This window comes from Pagrus pagrus (assembly GCF_965226575.1).
Source record: "Pagrus pagrus genome assembly, chromosome: 5".
Lineage (NCBI taxonomy): Eukaryota > Metazoa > Chordata > Actinopteri > Spariformes > Sparidae > Pagrus > Pagrus pagrus.
Genome location: NC_140189.1, coordinates 24456604 through 24478321, shown reverse-complemented (window position 1 = coordinate 24478321; position 21718 = coordinate 24456604). Strand labels below are relative to the sequence as shown.

The 21718-nt window shown below is 40.1% G+C and overlaps 1 protein-coding gene across 1 annotated transcript in view; it reads left to right on the top strand.

Annotated features, from left to right (window-relative positions):
• Positions 1 to 21718, top strand: part of diaph1 (diaphanous related formin 1) — a 95946-nt gene that overhangs the window by 1125 nt on the left and 73103 nt on the right. Inside the window, exons 2-4 of the mRNA XM_084353599.1 lie at positions 19364 to 19390; positions 20221 to 20385; positions 21449 to 21550. Of these exons, the coding sequence (XP_084209725.1) occupies positions 19364 to 19390; positions 20221 to 20385; positions 21449 to 21550 (294 nt within the window). The remainder of the gene's footprint in view (positions 1 to 19363; positions 19391 to 20220; positions 20386 to 21448; positions 21551 to 21718) is intronic.

Sequence of the window (21718 nt, the reverse complement as noted above, 5' to 3'; positions counted from 1 at the left end):
AGAGTTGGGCTGTGCAATAAAGTTATGCAGTGCTGCAATTGCAACACGTCAACAACTGTCTTCCATCAGTGTGATTACATGTACTAAGTCAAGATTTATTTTTTATAGGAAGACTTTATTTTAAACAAAGCATGTTGTGTCCAATGCATGTCAGAGCTTTCCATGGTAAGGTGTGGCATCAAATTTTCCCAAGGTGACTTAATCACTATGACATCATGTTGTGTTTACCTGGCTGTGTCAGCGTGTGTGATTCAGTGTGGTGTCTTGATGGGAGCAGTAAGAGTCATCAGCAACGATGCTTGTCACTAGCCAGTAAAAACTGTTGCGTAACTTAAGCCCTTGGCCATGTCTAGCAACAGGTGAAAACTGATATTCCACGCACTGACAAGCGGTAACCATAGAGGATGCACAGAGGACACATCTGGTGCCCCCTCATTTAAACCACAAGGTGTTTTATAACCTGCTGGCAGGGATGAACGCAAACCGCTTCTTATAACACTCAGTTAAGTACAGAACAGTTTGTTCGAGCTTTATCCGAGAACCTTTTCATGTAAATAGTACCACCAGGCAAGGAGCCCAAAAATAGCCAAACAGGAGTGGTAGGGGTTGTACTACTGATTTTGATGACAAAATAGGGCACACAATACAGTCAGACTACACTGGCATACAGACACGGTCAGTGGAGTATTAAAAAGCGGTCCATACTGTACTGTAACTGCATGCTCTTGAACAGAAAAGATGATAATAAAAGAAAGTATTGCAATCAATAGTGTTAATGTGCACGCAGGTTTAGGTGAGGGTGTAAGTAAACATTAGTCACAGGCAGAAACCAATTGTGCAATGTCCTAAGTTGACACTGCATACATGAGTCTGAGTTTGAGAGTGAGTGCATGTCTGTGTGTGTGTAGCTAGACTGCCCACCTCAGAGTGAAGTATGTCCTTGACTTCATTACACCACTAACTCTGCAATTTGAGCCCATTCAGGCAGAATATTTATTACACCGCGCACAGTCAGGGTTCAGAAAGAGTTTAAGGAGTGTAGAATTATGTGTGGCATGCTTGATCTGCAGTGTGATGCCGCCCCGCTTAACTATCTCGTCTGTGGCATTAACTTATCGGACCTCATCGCTCTCCGCATTTGCCTCTCCCCAAACATACCAGTGATAATGACATAATGTGACATGTATGTGGTGTCCCGTCGTCTCAGTATTTGTTAAATCACCCTTTTGTGAATGTCTCTGTTGTGATGTCTGAGACTGAATGAAGCAGTGTGTGTTATCCAGTTTTAGTCATCATCTCTTTTTCTGGACACAGTCACTGTTTTTGGAGGAATCTAAGGAATATTTGATTACTTTTTATATAGTATGTTGGAATAATGCCATTGAACTGCCACTTCAACTAGGTTTGTCATTCAGACAGATACTGGACTGTTTCCAGCATGCAGAATTTATAATAGATTGACATTTTTATCCTTTTATATTCTGCTCCATACCATTCAGTGCATAAAATGTTGCCTAACCCCGACATCAACCCCCGTCAGACTGTGTGTGTGTCAGTTCACATGCTCGCTGTTTTTCTCAGCATATATAACCTGTAGTTATGTTTCGCAGGAATGCTTAACATGATTTGCTGTGCTTATATGTACCTCTGTAGCTGAGGATGATCCATGTATTTGATTTGAAGCCAGACGCAGGTCATATTAGCAGGGCTCCCTGAAGCACTATCTGTGTTCCTCAGGCCCACAGAGACAGAAAAGATCAGCATCCATGAATGCTGTTGACATAAAAAGGCTGGCTCAGCCCAGCAGGCAGGCGTATGTGTGGATTATCCAGGGATCACTGCCTTGGGCAGTTGTTTGGGATACAAGGTGAATTGTAGATCACAGATTCTGGCTCTGGGACATCTTGTTGAGTTTGGCAGGTTATCTGTTTTTAGTTGGAATGTTTGCTGAAATCTTCAAGTAGCTAGACTTTTCTTTCAGGCCCTGATGAGAAATATTAGTTTATGAGAAGACCAATAACCAATATTTGAAGTGAGTTGTGTAACTTGAGCATGCTCTTCTGGGGCTTCTGGGACATCCTTGGACTTCTCTCATAGCTTATTAGGTTATTTACTAGTTATTGGCATTTCTTATTACCTCCGTCAAAGATGGAGGATGGATCGTTGGACCAGAATAGACCCCATCAACTATTGGTGCAGATCTGGATAAAGGGACGGATGCAGGAATTATATCTCACTTTCTTTAACATTGTGAGATACTTTTGATTTTTCAGGGAATAACACATTAATCTTTATTAACAAATCAAGTATATTTTAGTGGCTGCTATCTATGAGTGAGTACAAAGGGGACTGTTGGGCCTTGGCAGAGGAATGCGCTCTGCTGAGTGCCATTCCAGGTGTCATTTCAATTTCATAATACCATAGGTTGGATTTTGAGCCACAATTATAGAACTTTCCTTTCAGAGATGTGATTCTGTATAAGGGATGGGTTGCTTGCATGACCTACAACTGAGCTCTAACTGAAGGAATAGAACCAGTTCTGATAACTGGAAAAGATATAATTTGTGTCATACAAGCATTAGAACAAATGAGCAGATGCACATTGCAATTTTCCCTGGAACTGGACCAGAGAACCCTCAGGCACGTATCTTAGCAGTACATGTTTTTTTCTCTTGTTGAATATCCATACAGCTGGAAAATATGCCAGGCTGCTCATGAATGCAACCTCGGCCTATACCATTGGCTTACTTCTGTCATGTTAATAAAAGATAATGGTAGTGATTTCAATTGATTTTCTTTATGACATTAATGGCTTTGACATTGTTAATGTGGATGTACAATTAGAAAATATATCGAAATAAAACAGTTGGATGCATAATAATTTTCGAGATTGTAACTATAAGTGCACGGAAATTGCCAGTTTTAATGTCTTGATACAGAAAATACTGCACTATTTCTGTATTGATTTTGTACCCCTCCTTTTTTCTAAAGTAATGCATTTATGTTGCAACTTCAGAGGGAAAGCCACAATACACTCGAGCACGACCAGTCCCAACACGAACAAACACAAAAAAACTCAATTGAATTATGCAACATTTTTTTCTGTCTATTTGTCTCTTGTATGCAGTGTTGCTTATGGGGTTGCTGTCCAAATAGTTGCCGGTGAGCACATATTTTGACATGTTGGTGTTCATCGTTTAACATCTGATTAATTGCAAAGCTAAGTGAGCCTCTCGTCAAGCATAAAATCTTTTGCCTGCATGTGCCTTTGTGCAGCAGCGCACCTACTTCCTGGGGGAACCACCTCAGCAAATGCTTCATTTAAGATAACGCCATGAATTACACCAGTCAGGTCACAACTCTTAAGTCACAGTCCCTGACTAAAGTCGTCCAAGTCAAGTGGAGTAGTTAAAAATTAGCTTTGTGCACAGTCGGTCTCTTTTGCCCTTTTCCCTTTTCTGTATGTCTGTTCGTTTCCCCCCAACACACACACATACACACACACCCAACTAGAAGGCACACACAGTTTCCTGTTCTCTACATCTCATGGGGAAGAAGAGCATACTGTGAGCTGAAGAATAGGATGACTGAGTGCCAGCGTGAAACTGGAGTGGTTAATGGACTGCTAGTGGCATGGGCCTCTTGGCTCAGAGTGAACGGGAGTATTTTAGAGAGGAAGGCTGAGCAAGGGAAGCAAGTGAGCCATCAATGAGCAGGGACTGAGGTGGAAGAAAGGGTGGGACAAATTGAGAGGGGGAGAAGAGAGAAGTGTTCGACGGGAAGCAAAAGAAGGAGTGGGAAAGAAGCCAAAAAAGAGAAATGCAGATAAGGAAATTAAGGAAGGCAGAAAATGTGCGAGTGGGTGCAGTCAATGATAATAACAAGTTACAGGTGGTGTGATGGGTACGGAAAGCTTAAATTACTGAGTTGACTCTAAAAACACAGCTAAAGGGTAGAGAGGTGTTGAATCACACAGAGCAGGAACCAGTTTCTGAATTTCTCTCTATGGTTGAAACGTTGAAGGATGTGACACCTGTGGTCACACCCAAAGTCAGTGATTTAATGGCAGGTGTTTAGCTGTCAAAGATAACATTCTTGGTTGCAACATGAGTGAAAGTTTTCACTCACAGGGAGCAGTTCTGCTAACTCAATGAGACATACGATAGATTAACATGCAGAGACTTTTATCTTAGATTATTTCGAATTGATTTCTGGCAGGCTGGCTTACAGCAATTGTCATTCAATCTCAGGTTAGACATATATCCTGTTCATACACCAGTAGATGGAATAAAGACACTTGTTGGAATAATCTGCCATGGGTGAGCATGATGCATGATGATTAACATGCATTGTGTTCCCTGCTCGCTCTGTCCTTACTGTACTCTACAGATAAAAACGAGCAGCTGTTGGCTCAGCTGAGGACTGTGTTTGGTTTGCAGAAGCCTGTTCTGACTGGATATGAGAGCTGAGTTGTGTAATAAAAGTGCTGGTGACCAATTTGTTGGGGCAGGCACACAGAGGAATGCAGAGTCACTAGACCACTGAAATACCATACTTACAAAGGAATCTCACCTTCACCTGAATGACTGCTTGATTCAGATGTGTTTATTTTTATCTCAGACTCTCAGAATACACAGCTGACTTCATGACGTCAAGTACCTGATGACTGTATAATTTTGAGACATCTCGCAGATGAGTAGTCAGTGGGTACATATAATCTTGGTGGTCCAGCCTTGCATGTTGTTTCAGGCAACAAAGTCTCCATGCTTCCAGTACTTGCTTTAATTTTTTTTATTTTTTTTTAATAATTGGTAGAATCATCATGAAAATAACCATTAGATTCAGCCTTAGTAAAATTAGATATGTTTAAGCATTATAGAAAGACGTAATCCATTTTGTCAACTCCTGATAACTTTTGTACTTTCTGTGAGCAGTTGCTCTCCTGTCCGTCTTATTGACTGACTGTCTAAAGGAGAAGCCATGGAGCTGATAAACGATATTGCGTTTCTCTTTTGAGCCACCATGAACAAATTCACAGAGGGCAGAGTTGGTGTTGCTGCCTAATTAGTCCAAACCCCTGAGACAGCATTCTGCATGCTTAATGAGAGAGTTTTTTTTGTTTGAGATATTAGATATGGTATTTCTAGGCTACTGTGCAAAGGGTCATATTAAGTCCTAAAGTGACAATGGCCGACATTGAACACTGGCAGAAACAATTCATGTTTGTTGAAGAGTTAGGTCAGTCAACAGCCAGCTTGCACCCTGAAGAAAAGCTGTCAGTGTCACAAGGCTCCCTTGTCCTTGTTGGTGCAGATGACTATTTTGTGTTACTTGTGTGTTGTTTGAGCATAACCTCATCTCTTGTGGTTTGTGTTGATTAGAGGCCTTATGCTGCAGCCATGCATGTTGTTTAGTGTGATACAGAGAGGCTATAGAGGAAACGGCATTCTGTTTCTCTGCATGTCATTCTTTGTCATGCTCATTTCCCCTTCCTCAGAGGAGAACTTTGAACAAATGCGTCTGAGCATACAGTATGTTGCCCTGAGCTATTGAATAGTTGCCACAGTCAGTTTCACCTGCCTAGATGTTTATCAAAGGCCTTCACTAGTCTGTTCAGTTCAAATAAAAAAACGGTCTTATCAAGACAGTGTCTTTCACATGATTGTTTATTGTTGTGCATTTAATAAAAATAAACTGCTACCTCTGTGCATTCCTGGCCATCGGTCTTCAATGAAAAGAAGACTGCAATGTAAACTGACATGAAATTTGTGTTTAAACTACTCTGATCTGGGTGTTCACTTATTGTTCACACGCTTGTCATCTGTTCAATCTTACTTCTCCTTCTTACTTTTTCTAGTTGTGGTTGTGTGCATGCATGCAAACGCATGCACACAGATATGTCAGTGTTTCCACCCTCTTATATTATTTCTTAAATTCTGAGGGCTTTGTCAGGAAGTTGTGCAAAAATAGCGAACAGGATGCTTCCTTATTCGTTCCCATTATTACTTAACTTTATCTCTCTCCTTCCCTCCTTTCCATCCATTGTGCAAGGAGGTACCAGTGGTCTAATAAATATGTTTACACACATATACACAGCCCACTATCAAATCTTTGGAGGCCTGGATGCATTAGAAGCCTGGATAATGTTAAAACATAGAGTGGGGTTTTATTATTGGAGCCTCATAGACAGGATTGAAACATTCCAGACTGGAGGTGGATAACACTGACTAACTGTATAATCCTTTGTAAATCAGGATGATGTTTCTGCTGTTGAGCTTTTCATTTTAAATCCAACATTCAACATTTGGGCTGGACCTTTTCACTTTCATTTGCATTCAAATAGAACCAGAAAAGTAGTTAAGATAGCCTGTCCCAAGTCTAAGATGTGCCCCTGCCAAAGCAGTCGACCTAGGGGGAAACACTGAAATCTTTAACATTTAACCATTTGCACCACAAATTAGATTTAATTCACCGTCATCAGAAAAAATAAAAAACATGTCATGGTAATGTGATCCCATTTCTAGTGTAGTGGCCTCAGCCTAGAGCAGTGTTTTTCAGTCCTGTTCCAGGGGGCCTCCTGCCCTGCATGTTTTACATGTCTCCCTGCTACAACACACCTGACTCAAATAACTGGTTCGTTATCAGGCTTCCATGGAGCTTGATAGCAAGTTGATCATTTGAATCAGATATGTTGGAGCAGGGAGACATGTAGAACATGCAGGGCAGGGGGCCCCAAGGAACAGGACTGGAAAGCAAAGGCCTAGAGTGTGACTTATTTTGGTCATCAAAATGTCAAAAAATAGTTAGAAATGTCCATCACAAATTAACTGTTGTATCTATCAAAGAAAGGCAGCAAATTCTGACATATGAGAAACTCAAAGCGAGAGAATGTTTGGCATTTTTTATTAAACAAAAGTATAACCACTGCTTTACCAACAGATTTGCATGCCACTGGCTGGTCACACAGAAGTTTGAATTCCCAATTATTTCTGTCTGCGACAGAATTTTCTTTTGTGTTTTCCAGCTGCAGCATCTCTGATTTGCTTTTCTTCTCTGGTGCTTGTGAAAGACAGAACTGCTGGAGCAGCATATGGAAGGCTTTTGAGTTTCTGCTGAACAGCTTTGACTTTATCACTGTAATATCATCTTGCTTATCATATTGCTTTTTATTACCCCTATTTTAAATTAAGTTGGGGTGTTTTGCTAATTTCCTGCTAAAAACCTGATAAAATATGCTATTATTTTTACATGGTCAGCTGCCTCGATGCTTCTGGTATTTCTCTTTCAGGTTTATGATTATTAGTCAGTCAGCAATTTAACTGTTTTGTGAGTGAGTGTGAGCCCGAGCCCAAAGTATTTTGTTTATCCTGTGAAAAAAGGCTTACTGAGCTGGCTAAGATATGATGTTGCTTATTCAGCTGCCAGTACGCTTGTCGGGTGGTCAAATAGCTCCGAAATCCTTCCCCCCACACCTTTCAAAATGTTGGATTATTTTTCTGCAACTGCACATCATATTGTGTCCTCTCCAGTTTCTACTAAGTTTCGGAGAGTAAGGTAGTGTTTTCTGTCAATCTTCGTCAGAAAAAGATGTGGCAGCGTTGTGAATGGAGTTTCTCCAGTATGCATGTACTGGTACTGTCTGCTTGTTAACAAGAGGAGTACACTTGTAAGCTGGGTAGACAAACCTGCAGACTGATCCTTACAGATATGAATGCTCTTGCCTGTACGTGTGACACCTGTGTTGTGTATGGGGGGGCTTAGTTAGGATTACAGTGTCAGTCCTTCTCTGTGACTCTCCCCAGTCTCCCCCTGACAGATTACAGCTAATCTCAGACTGCTCTGTGTATCTCAACACCGTGACTGTAAACAGCATGGGCCTACGTGGTGCTCGCAACAACTGAGTGTGTGTAGGACGGCAGTCTATGCCTGTTGCCAGGATTGGAGCACGACGTTAAGACATTTAAGGCTGTGGGAGAAATTTAGCTGCTGGACACAGATGCACACCCTGCTGTGTCTTGGCAAGGAGTGTAGGAAACTAAGATTAACCTGAAATCTGTCATTAGTTCACATTATAATCACTATGTGAGCTGAGGTATAGCAGAGGCTTTAGTAATTATAGTCCAGTAACAAGTGGATGGAACTGTGTCAGACCACAGGCAATAGCAATAATGTTAAACGTGGATAAATCCCAAATGATGCGTAGCAATATATGTGAGGCTCTCTTTTCAACAGAGCTCTGTGGCTTTTATTTTCATTGAGTGTGCGCACATAGCTTAATAGCACTTCATGAATAGTCTGCTGCCGAAATTGGCTTGGGGAAATTATGCGAGGAATGATTGGCAATAACAATTGGAGATATTGACTTAGTCAAATACACCGTATGTTTGACAGAATATGGGATTCTTCACAGCTCATCATTAGCTGAAGGTACCTGGCAGGTATGGTTAGGGTGTTGGTACATCACTGGCACAGAAAAATGTGATAAGAAAAATTGAATTATTGCTGTGAAAATTACAGTGTACATACTCACATTTTACTCACTCAAGCTCACAAGCCGGGGGTTCATTGCATTCAAGCATATGAAGGCAGAAGCCTGACTTCATATCTCTGCCGTACACACAGAAGTGGACAGGGACACACCTACACCAATAAGAGACTGAGAACCTTCCTGTGCTCTCCCTCCTTCACTTCGTGCAGTTTCATTATAAGACAATTCTCATTTCTTACAGATAATCTTATGATAGGCCTCTAAGCCATCACAGGAACAAACCCTGCTTCTGTCTCGGTTGATTAAGAAGGCTGCAGTCATCAGTAGGAGCAGTCACTGATGCATACATATCAGCCAAGTCTCTGTGTGCTGGTACAGTGGACTGAGTATGTAAGGATATGAGGGGGGTGGAGAGAATGTGTGTGTAGGTGATACTTAGCAGTTCTTGTGGTAATTTGGTGGTGAAAGTTTGTGATTTGTATACAGTAGGTGAACTTGTGTTTGTCTGTGAGTGATGCTACCGCAAAGTGCAAAGTATGCTGATGGAAGCTCCACTCCGCTCCTGAGCAGACGATCTGTGTAGGTGGATGAGTTTAAATGCGCTGTGTGGCAGCATCATCACTTCTAAGACGCTAGACTTCAGGATCCAACCGTTATTTAAATGACTCTGAAGGCCTTACACCCCACAGCCAGAGTTTTTGTTTTTTTGTCGGTATTGAAATTACTGTTAGAAGTGCAAAATGAGCTGTGGTCTGTGAATCGTGCAATCATGAAACAAACTTGCACAAAGGTAAAGTTTGTTGGGAGGTGTTGCGGCATCAGGGTAGCTGACAGCTTTGGCTGTGAACCAAATACACCAGCAGGAAGTATGAAAATGACTGTGACATACAGTATGACACTGAATTAAAAGGAAACTGCACTCGGCTTCACCATTTTGTGGAATTTCAGAGAATGTAAAAGGTTTTTCTGTTGGTTATTACAGTCATCATTGTTATTGAATATTTATTGTTGCTACTACAGTTTGGTATCTTGTGAATGATGAGAATAAAACAACGTCTTTCATGATTGCACTGTTGATATTGTAGTGAGATGGGAATGTGGGTGGTAGTTGGGGGTTATTTTAGTGCTTCTGTTGTTTTTTCCTGACCCGTATGAACAAAGGCACCACCTACCCCCTTTCTCTCTCCTCCCAAGGGCACAATTGAGTTGTGTGCTGTTGGCCTTTAGACTTTCCTTTAAATATCTCGAGTGTTTCTGTGAGACCCATTCTTATAATCCCCCCAAATTATAGGCTTATTCTTCGTTTCCTATGCACATCTTTGTACAGTTGTTGATGTGTGACGTAATGTCCTTGTGTTTGTTCATGTGCATGTGTGGCTGTCTCCTTGGTTTTGTTCCCCCACAAGTAGTCATTTTAAGGATGACTGGTATTACTTCAAAATCGTATTAGAGTTTATTATTATATTGTATATTATCGAATAAGAGCTGAATATTTTTCCCTCTCTTTTCATAAGTAGGTGATTGAAAGGTAACACAGGGCTTTGTGTTTGTAACTGTAGTACCTGGGGTTGGAGAATCATTATTATATGTATAGTGATTTCTTACATGGTGAAAGTTGAGAGCTAACCACACTGCAGAGCTAAGCCATATGCATTATTCTTATTGTTATTGTAGGTGTATGTGTGTGCTGTTTGATCCACTTTCATCATTCAATCATACCTGCTGTACAATTTAAGTTTTGTCATTGTTTTACTTAATGGTTAAAGTGACAAAGTGGCTTGTCAGGGGCCTGGAAGTAAAAGCCCATTTTCATTACTTTCCTACACAATATTTTAATACGCCTATTTTGTATCAACATAAAAATCTGTCACTACAATAGATGAGCAAGGTTTTTGGTTCATGTTGTCAAAAAAAGGCTGAGGTTATCCATGTATAAATGCAAGCTGTTATGAAGCCTGTGTATACAGCTGTATTGATTAGAATAGGAGAGTATCTCTTCCGGCAGGAGCGTGATATGACGAGTGAGAAATTAAGCTGAAACACCTCCTGTGTTGATAAACCTGTATCCCTGTCATAGACCAGGAACCTCTCCTGGGTACACCTTGCTCATGGATTAGGCTCTAGCCCTCTACAGTAACTAGGCATTCACACTGAAAACAGTGGTGGGGCCAGCTAATCAATTAAATGTGATCCAGGAAGATCAGGTTGAGAGGTGGAACTGTTAGATTTAAGGGTCATCTGATGCCACAACACTGCACAACGGTTTGTAATGCTATTAGACAGGATTTTATAACTCTTGAAAGTCGTTAACCCAAGTTAATCTGATCCCCTCCCACTTGGCCTTCGTGGTCCGTTTTCTTCCAGAATCTTCTCAAACTTGACATGCAAAGCCGACGGTGCCCTGTCAGTTCGTGCCCTCTTGCTCTGTGGGAGATCAGCTCTCCTTATAACATCATCATCCCCATCTCAACGCCAGCTCCGGCAGCAGGCCTATCACTCAGTTGTCTGTCAGGTGCTGCTTGTGGCCAATGTTTAACATCCTGATCAAAGTAGAGGGCCATATATCTGGTATCCAGTTTTAGTCAGTCTCTAATAATGTGGTCTTTGTTGTTTTACCACCATAATCAGCTTCCACTTAAAAGATGTCTCAGGGCTCTCACCACACCAAGGAGAATACATCAGCAAATATTGGAATATCTTGCAAACTGCAAGTCGATGATCTTTCTCAGAGACAGTGTACCACTGTCATACATTGCCGACATTTTCTTTCACTTATTATTTGAAAACAGACCACAGCACTTTGCCAGAGTCATTGAGAAAGTAATTGCTGCCATCCCTGAGAAGGCAGCACATATGCACAGCGCAAAATTGATGAGACAAAACGGATAAACATCAGCCACTAGCATCAATGAATGCAATTTTATTTGTCTGATGTTCAGCTGATAAACTGTTGCATCTGTAGTGGGTTTATTCATTTTGAAGTGGTCATTGATCGGTTTCTTAATGTATTACACAGTATTTAATTTAACAGGATCATTTAACTATTCGCAAGACCCTTGGAGTCCTTTATAGGGCACAAACGTGGATGAAGCATTTAACTTTGTCCAGCTAGTTTTGGAACAGAGAGGCTTGTATAAAGACACAGCGACAGTGACCTCCCTTGTTTTAAGTGGAGGCGGGTGGGGGGTGGTGGGGTTTTGTGTCTCCATTAACAACAGTAGACCTTGGACTAGGAGCAGTCATGCAGCAAACGTGCCCCACTTGGACTGACATACAGTCGTAATCTCTCTCACACATAGCCACTGCACTCAAATGCACCTTGAGTCAGTAGGTCAGTGAGGCGTGTCGGAGCATTAAAAAGTGTAGTCCAGAGGAGAACGCATGTGAAATTCAGAGTGGAGTAGTGGAGAGGAGACATTGACCTCTGAGGGGTATACCTCACAGTCTTGATAAAGTTTGTTTTTTCTGCACTCTTTAATCAGTGTTTGTTTGTCTTTGTCACAGGTTGCTTGGAAGTTGTAACTAACTAACTAAGCATGTGTCAACACAGACAGGGTTCCTGTAAGCGGTGACCACATCATTATCAGACCCGCTCTTTTAGTGCAATGCAAAGCATTAAATAGATCATTTTGTTTTTTCTTGCTTTTCAAGGCTTTTTTGGTTGAAACCCTGTTAACCATACAGCTTTGTGTGTGTGCAATACATCAGCTCTATTGGTAATTTCCTGCTTAGGCTGTATTCATAGGAAAGTTTTCAGCTGTGTTTGGGTGTGCCTGCCCAAGCGCTGCTTCCCCCTGTACGATATCATCTAGTACACTCAGTATGTCGCCCTGGCAACGCTGTAAGCAATGTTAACTCAGCGGTGGTAACAAGATGACATAGACCACACATACCAACCCTTTTTATTCTACTTCTACTTTTTTAGGGATTAAGCAGACATTGTAATCATCTTTCTTTATTTATTTCTTAAGCACTTACACAGTAGGAATTATGTACATTCTCCCATATTCCATTACCCTCCCCATCTCCACCCTGTTTCCCCCACCACTGTCAGACTCCATACACTCAGCACCTCACCAGTCCTTTTACTCTCCTCACTCAACCAACTCTGTCTCCCAGACTTACACAGTATTAATATCTAGAAATGTTACAACCCTAACACCACATTACCTATTACAAGCCACAGAACACAGACAGAAATAACTCCACATCCATCTTCACAGACAGGTCATTTGTTTTCTATCTACTTCTATAAATACCCAGTGAAGTCATGAGAACAGTGATTTCGGTGGTATTATTTCATGGTTTATGCATTTGATAGTCTGAAAATAAAAGGTTTTAAGTTTGGTTAGAGTCTATATGTAAAGGGTTGTAAAGCATGTATAGATTGGCAATGACCTTACTACAATTATTTTTAAAATGAATTTCTGTTATATCACAATTCGGCACTTTCTGGTTTCTTTTGTCAAAGATATTTTTTGGCATTTTGCCCTGGAAAGTCACTGGCTCAGCCTTTTTGTTACTGGACAATGGATGTTTGTGTGTGATAGTAAGACTAATTTAAGACTAAGGGAAACTGCAGGCAAGGCAGAGGCAGAATCATAACCATAAAAATGTGGTACACTAATAGGCAGGGCTTGACACCAAATCTTGCCTGGTCATGACTGAGAAGTGAATCATGCTGACAAAACAAAAATATATGTAAATCCAGCTTAAGTTTGACTTTAAGACTTCTTCACCATTCAACTGAACATAGCTGATTGCAAAGGCCTTCTCCTAGTGCTTAATCATAGTTAAGAAAGTGCCTCAAAACCAACTTTAATTGGTGAAAATCACAGTTCAATTTGTGCTGGCAACAGGATACAGTGTAGGTTGTTCATGCCATTGGTGTAAAGGCCTGTATGAACTGAAAGCTCGTGCCTGCACACCGGTATTGGTATTTATGCCAGCAGTATTTTGGGTACTCTAAGAACAGGTGAAATTATACAATAATAATGGAATGTTGTTCACTTAATATATGAATTTAGCATTAAGACAAATACAAAACAATATTTGTTGATGTTTTTATACAAAATGTCACATCCATGGTCCAAAATCAACTTTGTCCACCAGCCAAATGCCTGGTAAATGCAATAATACAACAAGTCTTCCAGCCAATTGCATATTTTACCAGCATGCTTATTTGATGCCCAGATCACATCCATGGCAATTTGCACTATCTGTCAGAAAAATCTCACGATTTCCCTGTTGTAAAGCCCAACCATTAACTAAGTGTGCATCCATTTTGAATGATCATCTGACAGAACTGTGGATGCTTCACTCATTTGCCTCTGAAAGTGGCCTCTCTGCTTTCTGCCCGTCCGCATTTACTTAGTTTTCATTCTTGCTTTGATTTACATAATCTCACTCGCCCCTCTCAGGACCTGCTACTCAAATTTGTATGCGCAGACAGGTCTAAGTACATGTACAAAAAGAAACATCAGCAACAGTTTGAGGCTTACTCATTATATGACTGTAATGAGCCAAATGCATCTGCTGATTTACGCTCTCTTCAGCGGTCTGCTCTTACAGACAGACTACCAGACAGACAGAACCCATTCTCTGTCCTCCATATTTTTGCTGCTGCCTTCAAAGCGGTGTAATTATGCTCTTTTTGCAGCATCTGTATGTTTGTCTCTCTGTATATACGTTTTATGTAAAGGGCTTTGCAAGGGCAGGAGTTTTTTCCTGCACAGAAAATTATGAACCAGCAATCAGTGTGTTATTCTTAATTTCTTACTTTCGTAAATATCCCTTTACTTGCAACTGTGCAGTATTATTTTTTTTTGTTTATACCTTTCTCCAGAATCCTACACATTACATTTTTAGGTTCACTTTACACATACATACCCTTACTCAAACATAGGCCTTATAGAATTTCAGTTCACATTATTTATGATCATGCATATCACAACTTGAGCAGCTGAATTTGGGGTATTGTAGCAGGGTGATTTGTGACATCCCATAACACAGATTGAATCACTACCAGTCTGTTTGGCTCTGACATTTTAACAAGTGGACACAGAAAAACAATGTGGCATTATATTGCAGGGGTTAGGGGTCTGCAGAGAAATCCTCCCTGGAGCAGACACAGGCCAAAGAGGCAAGGTCATAAAATGTTGATGATGACAATGATGTTTTTAATGAGGCATGGAGAAAAAAAAAAATGATGCGTGACTCCGGTGATTGTTTAGTTTACAAGGAGACAAGCTCATCACGGCTGATTATATAAATCAGCTCATTTAGCTGGCAGCCTGTGATTGGGGAACCCTCTGCATTATAATCAAGTACTTTTGTGAGTTTGGTTTATATATCTAAAATTTGAGAAAAACCTCCATAGCGGGAACTCTCATTACTGTTTAATCTGTAAATTACGAAAAATGTATCTAATCATTTGGTCTATGAAATGTGAAAAATGTCTATCACAATTTCCCAGATCCTAAGGAAATGTGTCCAGCAGCACAGAGAAAATTTTAACTTAAAGCGGTGAATGTGAAAACAATGTTCTGATGTCAAACAACGCACATACAATTTTACTGGAGAGGGACTGTACAACAGTGGAAAACTTCCACCCTTAAGCTATATCAGCTATATACAGCCATGTTAACTTAGTACCTGGATCATAGCTGGCATTGGGCGGCTGTAGCTCAGGAGGTGGAGCGGGTCGCCTAGTAATTGGAAGGTCGCTGGTTCGAATCTCGGTTCCCCTAGCTGCATGTCGAAGTGTCCTTGAGCAAGATACTGAACTCCAAATTGAAACTTGGAGCTGCCAAGCTGCCATGCAAGGCTGCCATGGCACCTTGCATGGCAGCCTCTGCCATCAGTGTATGAATGTGTGTGTTTAATGGGTGAATCTGACAAGTGTTGTAAAGCGCCTTGAGTGGTCGGTAGACTGGAAAAGCGCTATAGAAATGCAAGTCTATTTACCATTGGCTCAGCCATTTAATGGCTGCTCAGAGCTGTTCTAAAAGTGGTTGTGAAGCAGTTGATTGTTGCTTTTATGGTTCCCCTCAGATGCAGAGACAGTACTTAAAGGCCCATTTGACCTCCTCAAAAACAATTCTGGCTTAAATATTAGGGGTGTGCATCTATACATCATCCATATAAGACGATTTGATGCGTATTTAGATACAAGTCTTTGTTTCATGTAGACATTTATTTTCTATTGTAAATTAGAATAAGCCAATTATATAAAAGTGGCATTGCTTACCTCCAAATAGATATTTCATAAGACCAGGGAATCCTATGTATTTTTCTTACTATCATGTTTATCTTTATCTTAATCTGCTTAGACCTCAGTGTATAAAAAAACAGACCTGTTGACTCATCCTGGATCTGAGGAACAATTATCCTGTCTGGATCTCCATGAGCAGGGTCTCTCTGAGCTGGATCTGTCTGCATTGGACCTTTCTGAACTGGATGTCCCTGACTGTCTGTATCCTCTGCTTCCTTGTAATAATCAGTGTATAAAATCAAACCTATGATTAACAATCAGACAAATGTTAACTACTGATAACAAACTCTTGTTGGATTTATTTAACAGTGTGCACTGAGGAGCAACTGTCAGTAGACTGTAAACAGTGTGCAGTATGGTTCAATTCAGTTCATAGTTTCAGTAGACAATGACAGTTAACAGTGTGCAGTACTATCGATGCATATCTATATGATAGCAACATGTTTAAAAGCAGACAGGTCGTAAATCCTGGACAATAAAAGAGACTACAGATGTTGTGATTACCTTGAACGATTGCTGAAAAAATTGATGAGAAAATTGCTTATATTTCTAACTGTACTTGTGGTTTGAAAAGCGGAACCTTACACTCACAGTTTGTTAGCTTCAAGAATGGTTTGTCTCTTCCTTCCCCATCTATCTCTAGTGTTTTCTTCCGGACACACTCCTATTAACTCCCATTAATTACCCAGAATTCACTGTGCCTGCTATCAGCTGTATATTTCCGTTCTGTGGGCTAAAAGCACCACAACATTTGTGTATGTGTTATTTTCTGCCCCTGTGTGCGACTGTGTGTGTGCATGGGTTGAGGTTGAGGGTCTGTTATTTAATGGCAGCTGTGTAAGCGGAAATATCCTTGTCTTGACTGCTCTCCGAATGATCAGAGTGCCCTCTCTCTCTCGTTCTCCCTTCTCTCTACCTCTTGTTCTCCTGCTACAGAAAAATCTTCAGTGAACCTGTGCAGTTGTGGCATATGGTAAAGGAACAGACCACAAAATCTGTAGAGTAAATGTTTAAAAAAATACTTCAGCAGGTTAGTGTTGTACAAGGCTTACTCTGGCTGTTGTGGCTTTTGGCTTAAATCTGGGTTAGAACAATGAAACATGAAACCAGATTTGCGACATGTTGCCCTGATTCAATGCCACGTGAAAGCAGCAGGCATGGTGATTAAAAAAATTAAACAAAATGCAATATAACAATATAACACTCAGGATCCTGTGGGGTTGCCAACGCATGTACATGTACATATTTACTCACACTTCTTACAGAATGAAGTCCTCATGGAGCTATCAGGGGAAAGTGGTTTCATGTCCGAACTGGTACAATTGTATCAATGCTTTTTTCTTCAACTAAGATGTGGCTCTGGAAATGTAAATAAACACATTATTCAACTAAAGGCACTCTTATTCACATCCATATGTGAATTGTCCACTAGAGATAATGAGGAAAAATGTGTGAACTTTGCTGAAATAATGAGGCTTCAGCAAGGCGCAACCATATTTTGACATAATTTCAGTAGTTTGAAAGTATATCCAGATATATAGTGATTGTGCTTGCAGTTTTGCTTCTCATAGAAGAGTGGACTACTAGAAGTCTGTGCTCAGAGCGGCCCTCTAGTTCTTAATATGATTCTTTATTATTCTATTTATGAGTTCTGATTATACCAATCAAATACTTTATATTGTTGCAGTATGTGCTCTGAGAACTTTTTATGGGAAGTGTGAAGATTTTCTATGAGCTGCTGCTGAGTTTTCTAGAGGGACATTATTGTGTTTAGCCTGAAACCTAGATAGAAAGACATGCGCAGTCACACCAATTAGCATTGTCAACGAGAGACAAAGCAGGCATATCCCAATGTATTGCAACGGTATTTTATTTGACCCGCTATTATTTTGCTCTTTAGTATTTCAAGATAAATTAACTGTTAATCACACAGCCCATTTTAATGTAGAGCTTAGAACATTGAACAACATGTTGAGGTTAAGTGGAGCTTTCACTAGATTTACAAGTAACAGAATAAAAAAATAAAGGTAGAGTGAGGTCACCAGATATATTACTAGATAGTGTCACCTTACGCTGTTGAAAAGCTCTTTTTCTCAATCTTGGTCTATACATTTTACCAGTAATAGAAACCTCAAGGAGCAGACTTCTTTGAGAAAATACTATTCCCAGCACTTGTTCTCATTGTGTCTAAAGAAAGGCCCTCAAAAGGGCACACTTCTCCTTGAAAACACTAGATTTGGTGCTATCTGTGGTATTGTACATGTACATATTGACAGCCTTCACATACTGGCCAACACCTTTCACAAATCCATTGGCAAAACTACTTTCCTTTATTTTTTTTTTGGATGTATTTGGTGTACTATTCTTAATCTATCAGAAAAGTTAAATGCCTAAAATTATTTAAGTTAAAAGTATCTGCAGTCATAATGTCTATAATTTTTCATATTCATAATTTCCTGTCTTTGTCCAGACATAAAAATCTACTTCTTCTTCAATCTGCTTTGTCTTCATTCAAATTTTATTTAAAATACATCGATTTTATCTAATCAAACTGGCTGACGACACTGTACATCTGTGTTTGTCTAGAAGCTTCGATAAACATAGAGATGCTAGTGCACCTCCCTGCCCCGGGGCTTAGCTAACGACAGAAGAGAAACATCTGTCAATAGCTCTGCATTTAGTGTGTTTGTGTTTGTGTGAAAGAGAAGAGAAGATTCTGTTCTGTGTGACCATTTAACCCTCAGACTTCTGCAGTTAAGACCAACCCCCAAGGTTACATGCCATTTGATGTGGGAACAAGGGGTCGGATGTCATGTCCAGACTCATCTTTATGTCTTGTAGGTTGTTGTTGACATACTATAGCACTCAGAGGTGCATTGTGCCTTTTGCTTTCCTCTGTCAAAATACATGGAAAACAGCTTTCCTTTAAATTTGAATACCAGGCACATTTGCATTAAAGAGCAAAATGTCGATGTCATCCTACATCTAAGATTCTTGAAAACAGTTTTATTCATTTTATTTTGTGAAACTAATGTTGGTTGTGATTATTCTCTGATGTTATAAGCTCTGCATGGGCTTTGTCAGAGTATGTGTTTGCACACTTTGAAAGTGTTACTGCTGACACTGAGCTTCCTATGGGGACATTATTGGACATAGCCTGACACCTAGTGGCCAAGACGTGCAGGTGTATTTCAGATATATTGGTGCAACTTTCCCCTCTTTAAAAATGTATTGATGTCTCTCTGCCTGTGACTTTTTATGAATGCTGATTTGTTAATAATAGTTCACACAGGTAATTACTAGCTTTCAGATGTCTTGTTTACCCCAAATTAATCTCTATTTTAAATGTATTAGTTCCCTAGAGAGATGTGTGAATGACTAGATAGAGTTATAATATTGATTTATGTATAGTTTTTCCCCCTTGTCCTGCTGTAGGTCACTCATGAACTCTAGTTTTCCTTGATCGGTTTCCTGTCATAATTATTTATCTTTCTGTCCCTCCACCTGCCTCCCTCCTTGTCACTGCCTTGCCCCGTAGTTTGTTCAATTTTACTAACCCTTATGTGCCATTTTCCTCCCTTTTATCCAATCATCCTTTACAGAAACTCAAACGGCTGATTCCTGACGAGGTAGGTTTTTAACGGCTTGCCCCCATCGCCTGTGTGCTTGACTCCTCCATCTGTCCTTGTGGTCTTTGATAAACCATCTCAACATTATCCATTTAATGTCATGTTGCCGTCTGTCATACAAACCTAAACCACTGTAACGCAGATGTTCTTAAGTATCTGTTTTGCAATCTGCTGTACTCACATTGAATGTGCATGCTTGAAGATGCACACTAATGGCATGAAATACTTGGCACATAAGAAAGTAAAGCCTTCATGGTCCTTAAACAGGAAGATGCTGAAATCATAGTTATTGAACAGTTATTATTTATCAACCATTATGGAGGGTCACTGTGTTAATATGTGCCAAGTGTTTCATGTATCCTAAAGTTAATGTTCTTAAGTGTTTTTCATTTGGCAGTAAATGACAATAATACTAAGCGCAATCCTTGGCAATGTATCACACAAAGTCATTAAAAGCAGAGGGAAGGATCCCCCATTGTCTGTTCAAATTGAGTGTGGTGCACCTGCCAGTTTTAACCGCATGTTGACTTTGTGTTGCAATATTTGTGGCAAGCACCTTTTGACATTTGCAATCCCTAATCATCATCTCACATTGTTGAAAGGTTTCTACTAATTAGAAAATATAATATATCCTTAAAACGAAGGGGGAAAAAAATGCCTTTGGGAATTTTATTATTGTTCAATAATTGAACATTAGTATTTAGAGAGTAGACTTGTCTTCAAACTGTGAGTTGATTATGGTTTGCTACCCTAACCCTAACCCTAACCCCTAACCCTTTTTCTCTCTAACCTTGTTCCTCTTACCTGTGTCATATTGTCTGCTAATCCAGTTGGAGCGTTTCACCAGCATGAGGATGAAAAAGGACAAGGAGAAGCCCGGTCATAATCCTAATCAGCGACACTCCTCAGCTGCCAACTATGAGATCAATGCTCAGAGTGCTATGCTGCATGATCATTCTGATGAATACGTCCTGGAACTCTTCGAACAGATGATGGTGAGAAGATCTTAAAAGATTCATTATCTCCACTGGACAGCCATGGAAGCTTGTACTTGGGGCTGGGTGATATGGCCTCAAACTAATATCTCTATTTTTAGACTACATTGCAATACAAAATATATTTCTTGATATGTTAAAATCTCCTCAAAAGCACTTGTTATGACCAGGGCCTAGGGGAAACCCTAGCACAACATGAAAATGGGACTCTCCTCTTCCCATCCCCCAAGCACCACCAGCAGCAAAGCATTTTTAAAGGTTTTATTAAAAAACAGATCTAGTACACAAAAAGACATGCAGTCTGGCTGAGAGAGGAGAGCCCACAAGAACTGGGAACAGCCGGCCTTTAAACTCTCTCACACACACACACACACACACACACACACACACACACACACACACACACTCAGGTAACACAGAGGGGCATTAAAGCAGATACAATAGAAATGTTTATACAACCTCTGGGGTCGTAACACACTTCATAAATGTTCAAACTCAATCAACAATAAATCAAATCACTATATTCTCGACCAATTACCTTCATTTTGATATTGCATAAATATTGTCGGGATTAGTATTGGTGCTCTCATAAAATGTTAGAGGTTTTTGATAAATACATATTATTAATGTGGATATAATAACTAAATGGTTGAAGGCAAGTATTAGAACAAGTATAACTGTCTGGTAAGTTCAGAAAATTACATCACTTTACAGTAATGCAGCCTTTAATACCAGGAAAAGACACTTTAGGACAAGATACAGTCTTGTATCATGATAACGATGTCATTTCAATATATATTGCCCAGCCCTACTTGTACTTAGAAACACTTCTGATTTTCGTTTTGTGAGTGGATAATACTAAGTAATGTAGTATTATCTAATAAGTCTGCTCTGAATTGTATCACCTTAAACCAACTCTGCTCACAGGCTTTATTTTCCTCACCTCAATACAACATGATTTTCATTTTAGTATGTATTTTCTGTTTAATAATGGCTTAGGTTAAAAAGATTTTTCATTGTGCTTTGTTTTTCTTGGTATCCCCTTCCTCCTGTCTTTCTCCAGGTGGATATGAACCTGAATGAGGAGAAGCAGCAGCCTCTACGGGAAAAAGACATTATGATCAAACGAGAGATGGTCTCCCAGTACCTCCACACGTCTAAAGCTGTCAGTACCAAAATAAATATTGCTTACACAACGTGCTGAAGGGAATTTGCAGTCTTTTTTAGTACTGGTTCAGTATAGCCACAAGTTACAAAGCATTTGGTCCTTTACATGATATATTACTCCATGCCGAAGACAAAGTGGCAGATGCTGGCCTGTCATGAAGCCAGA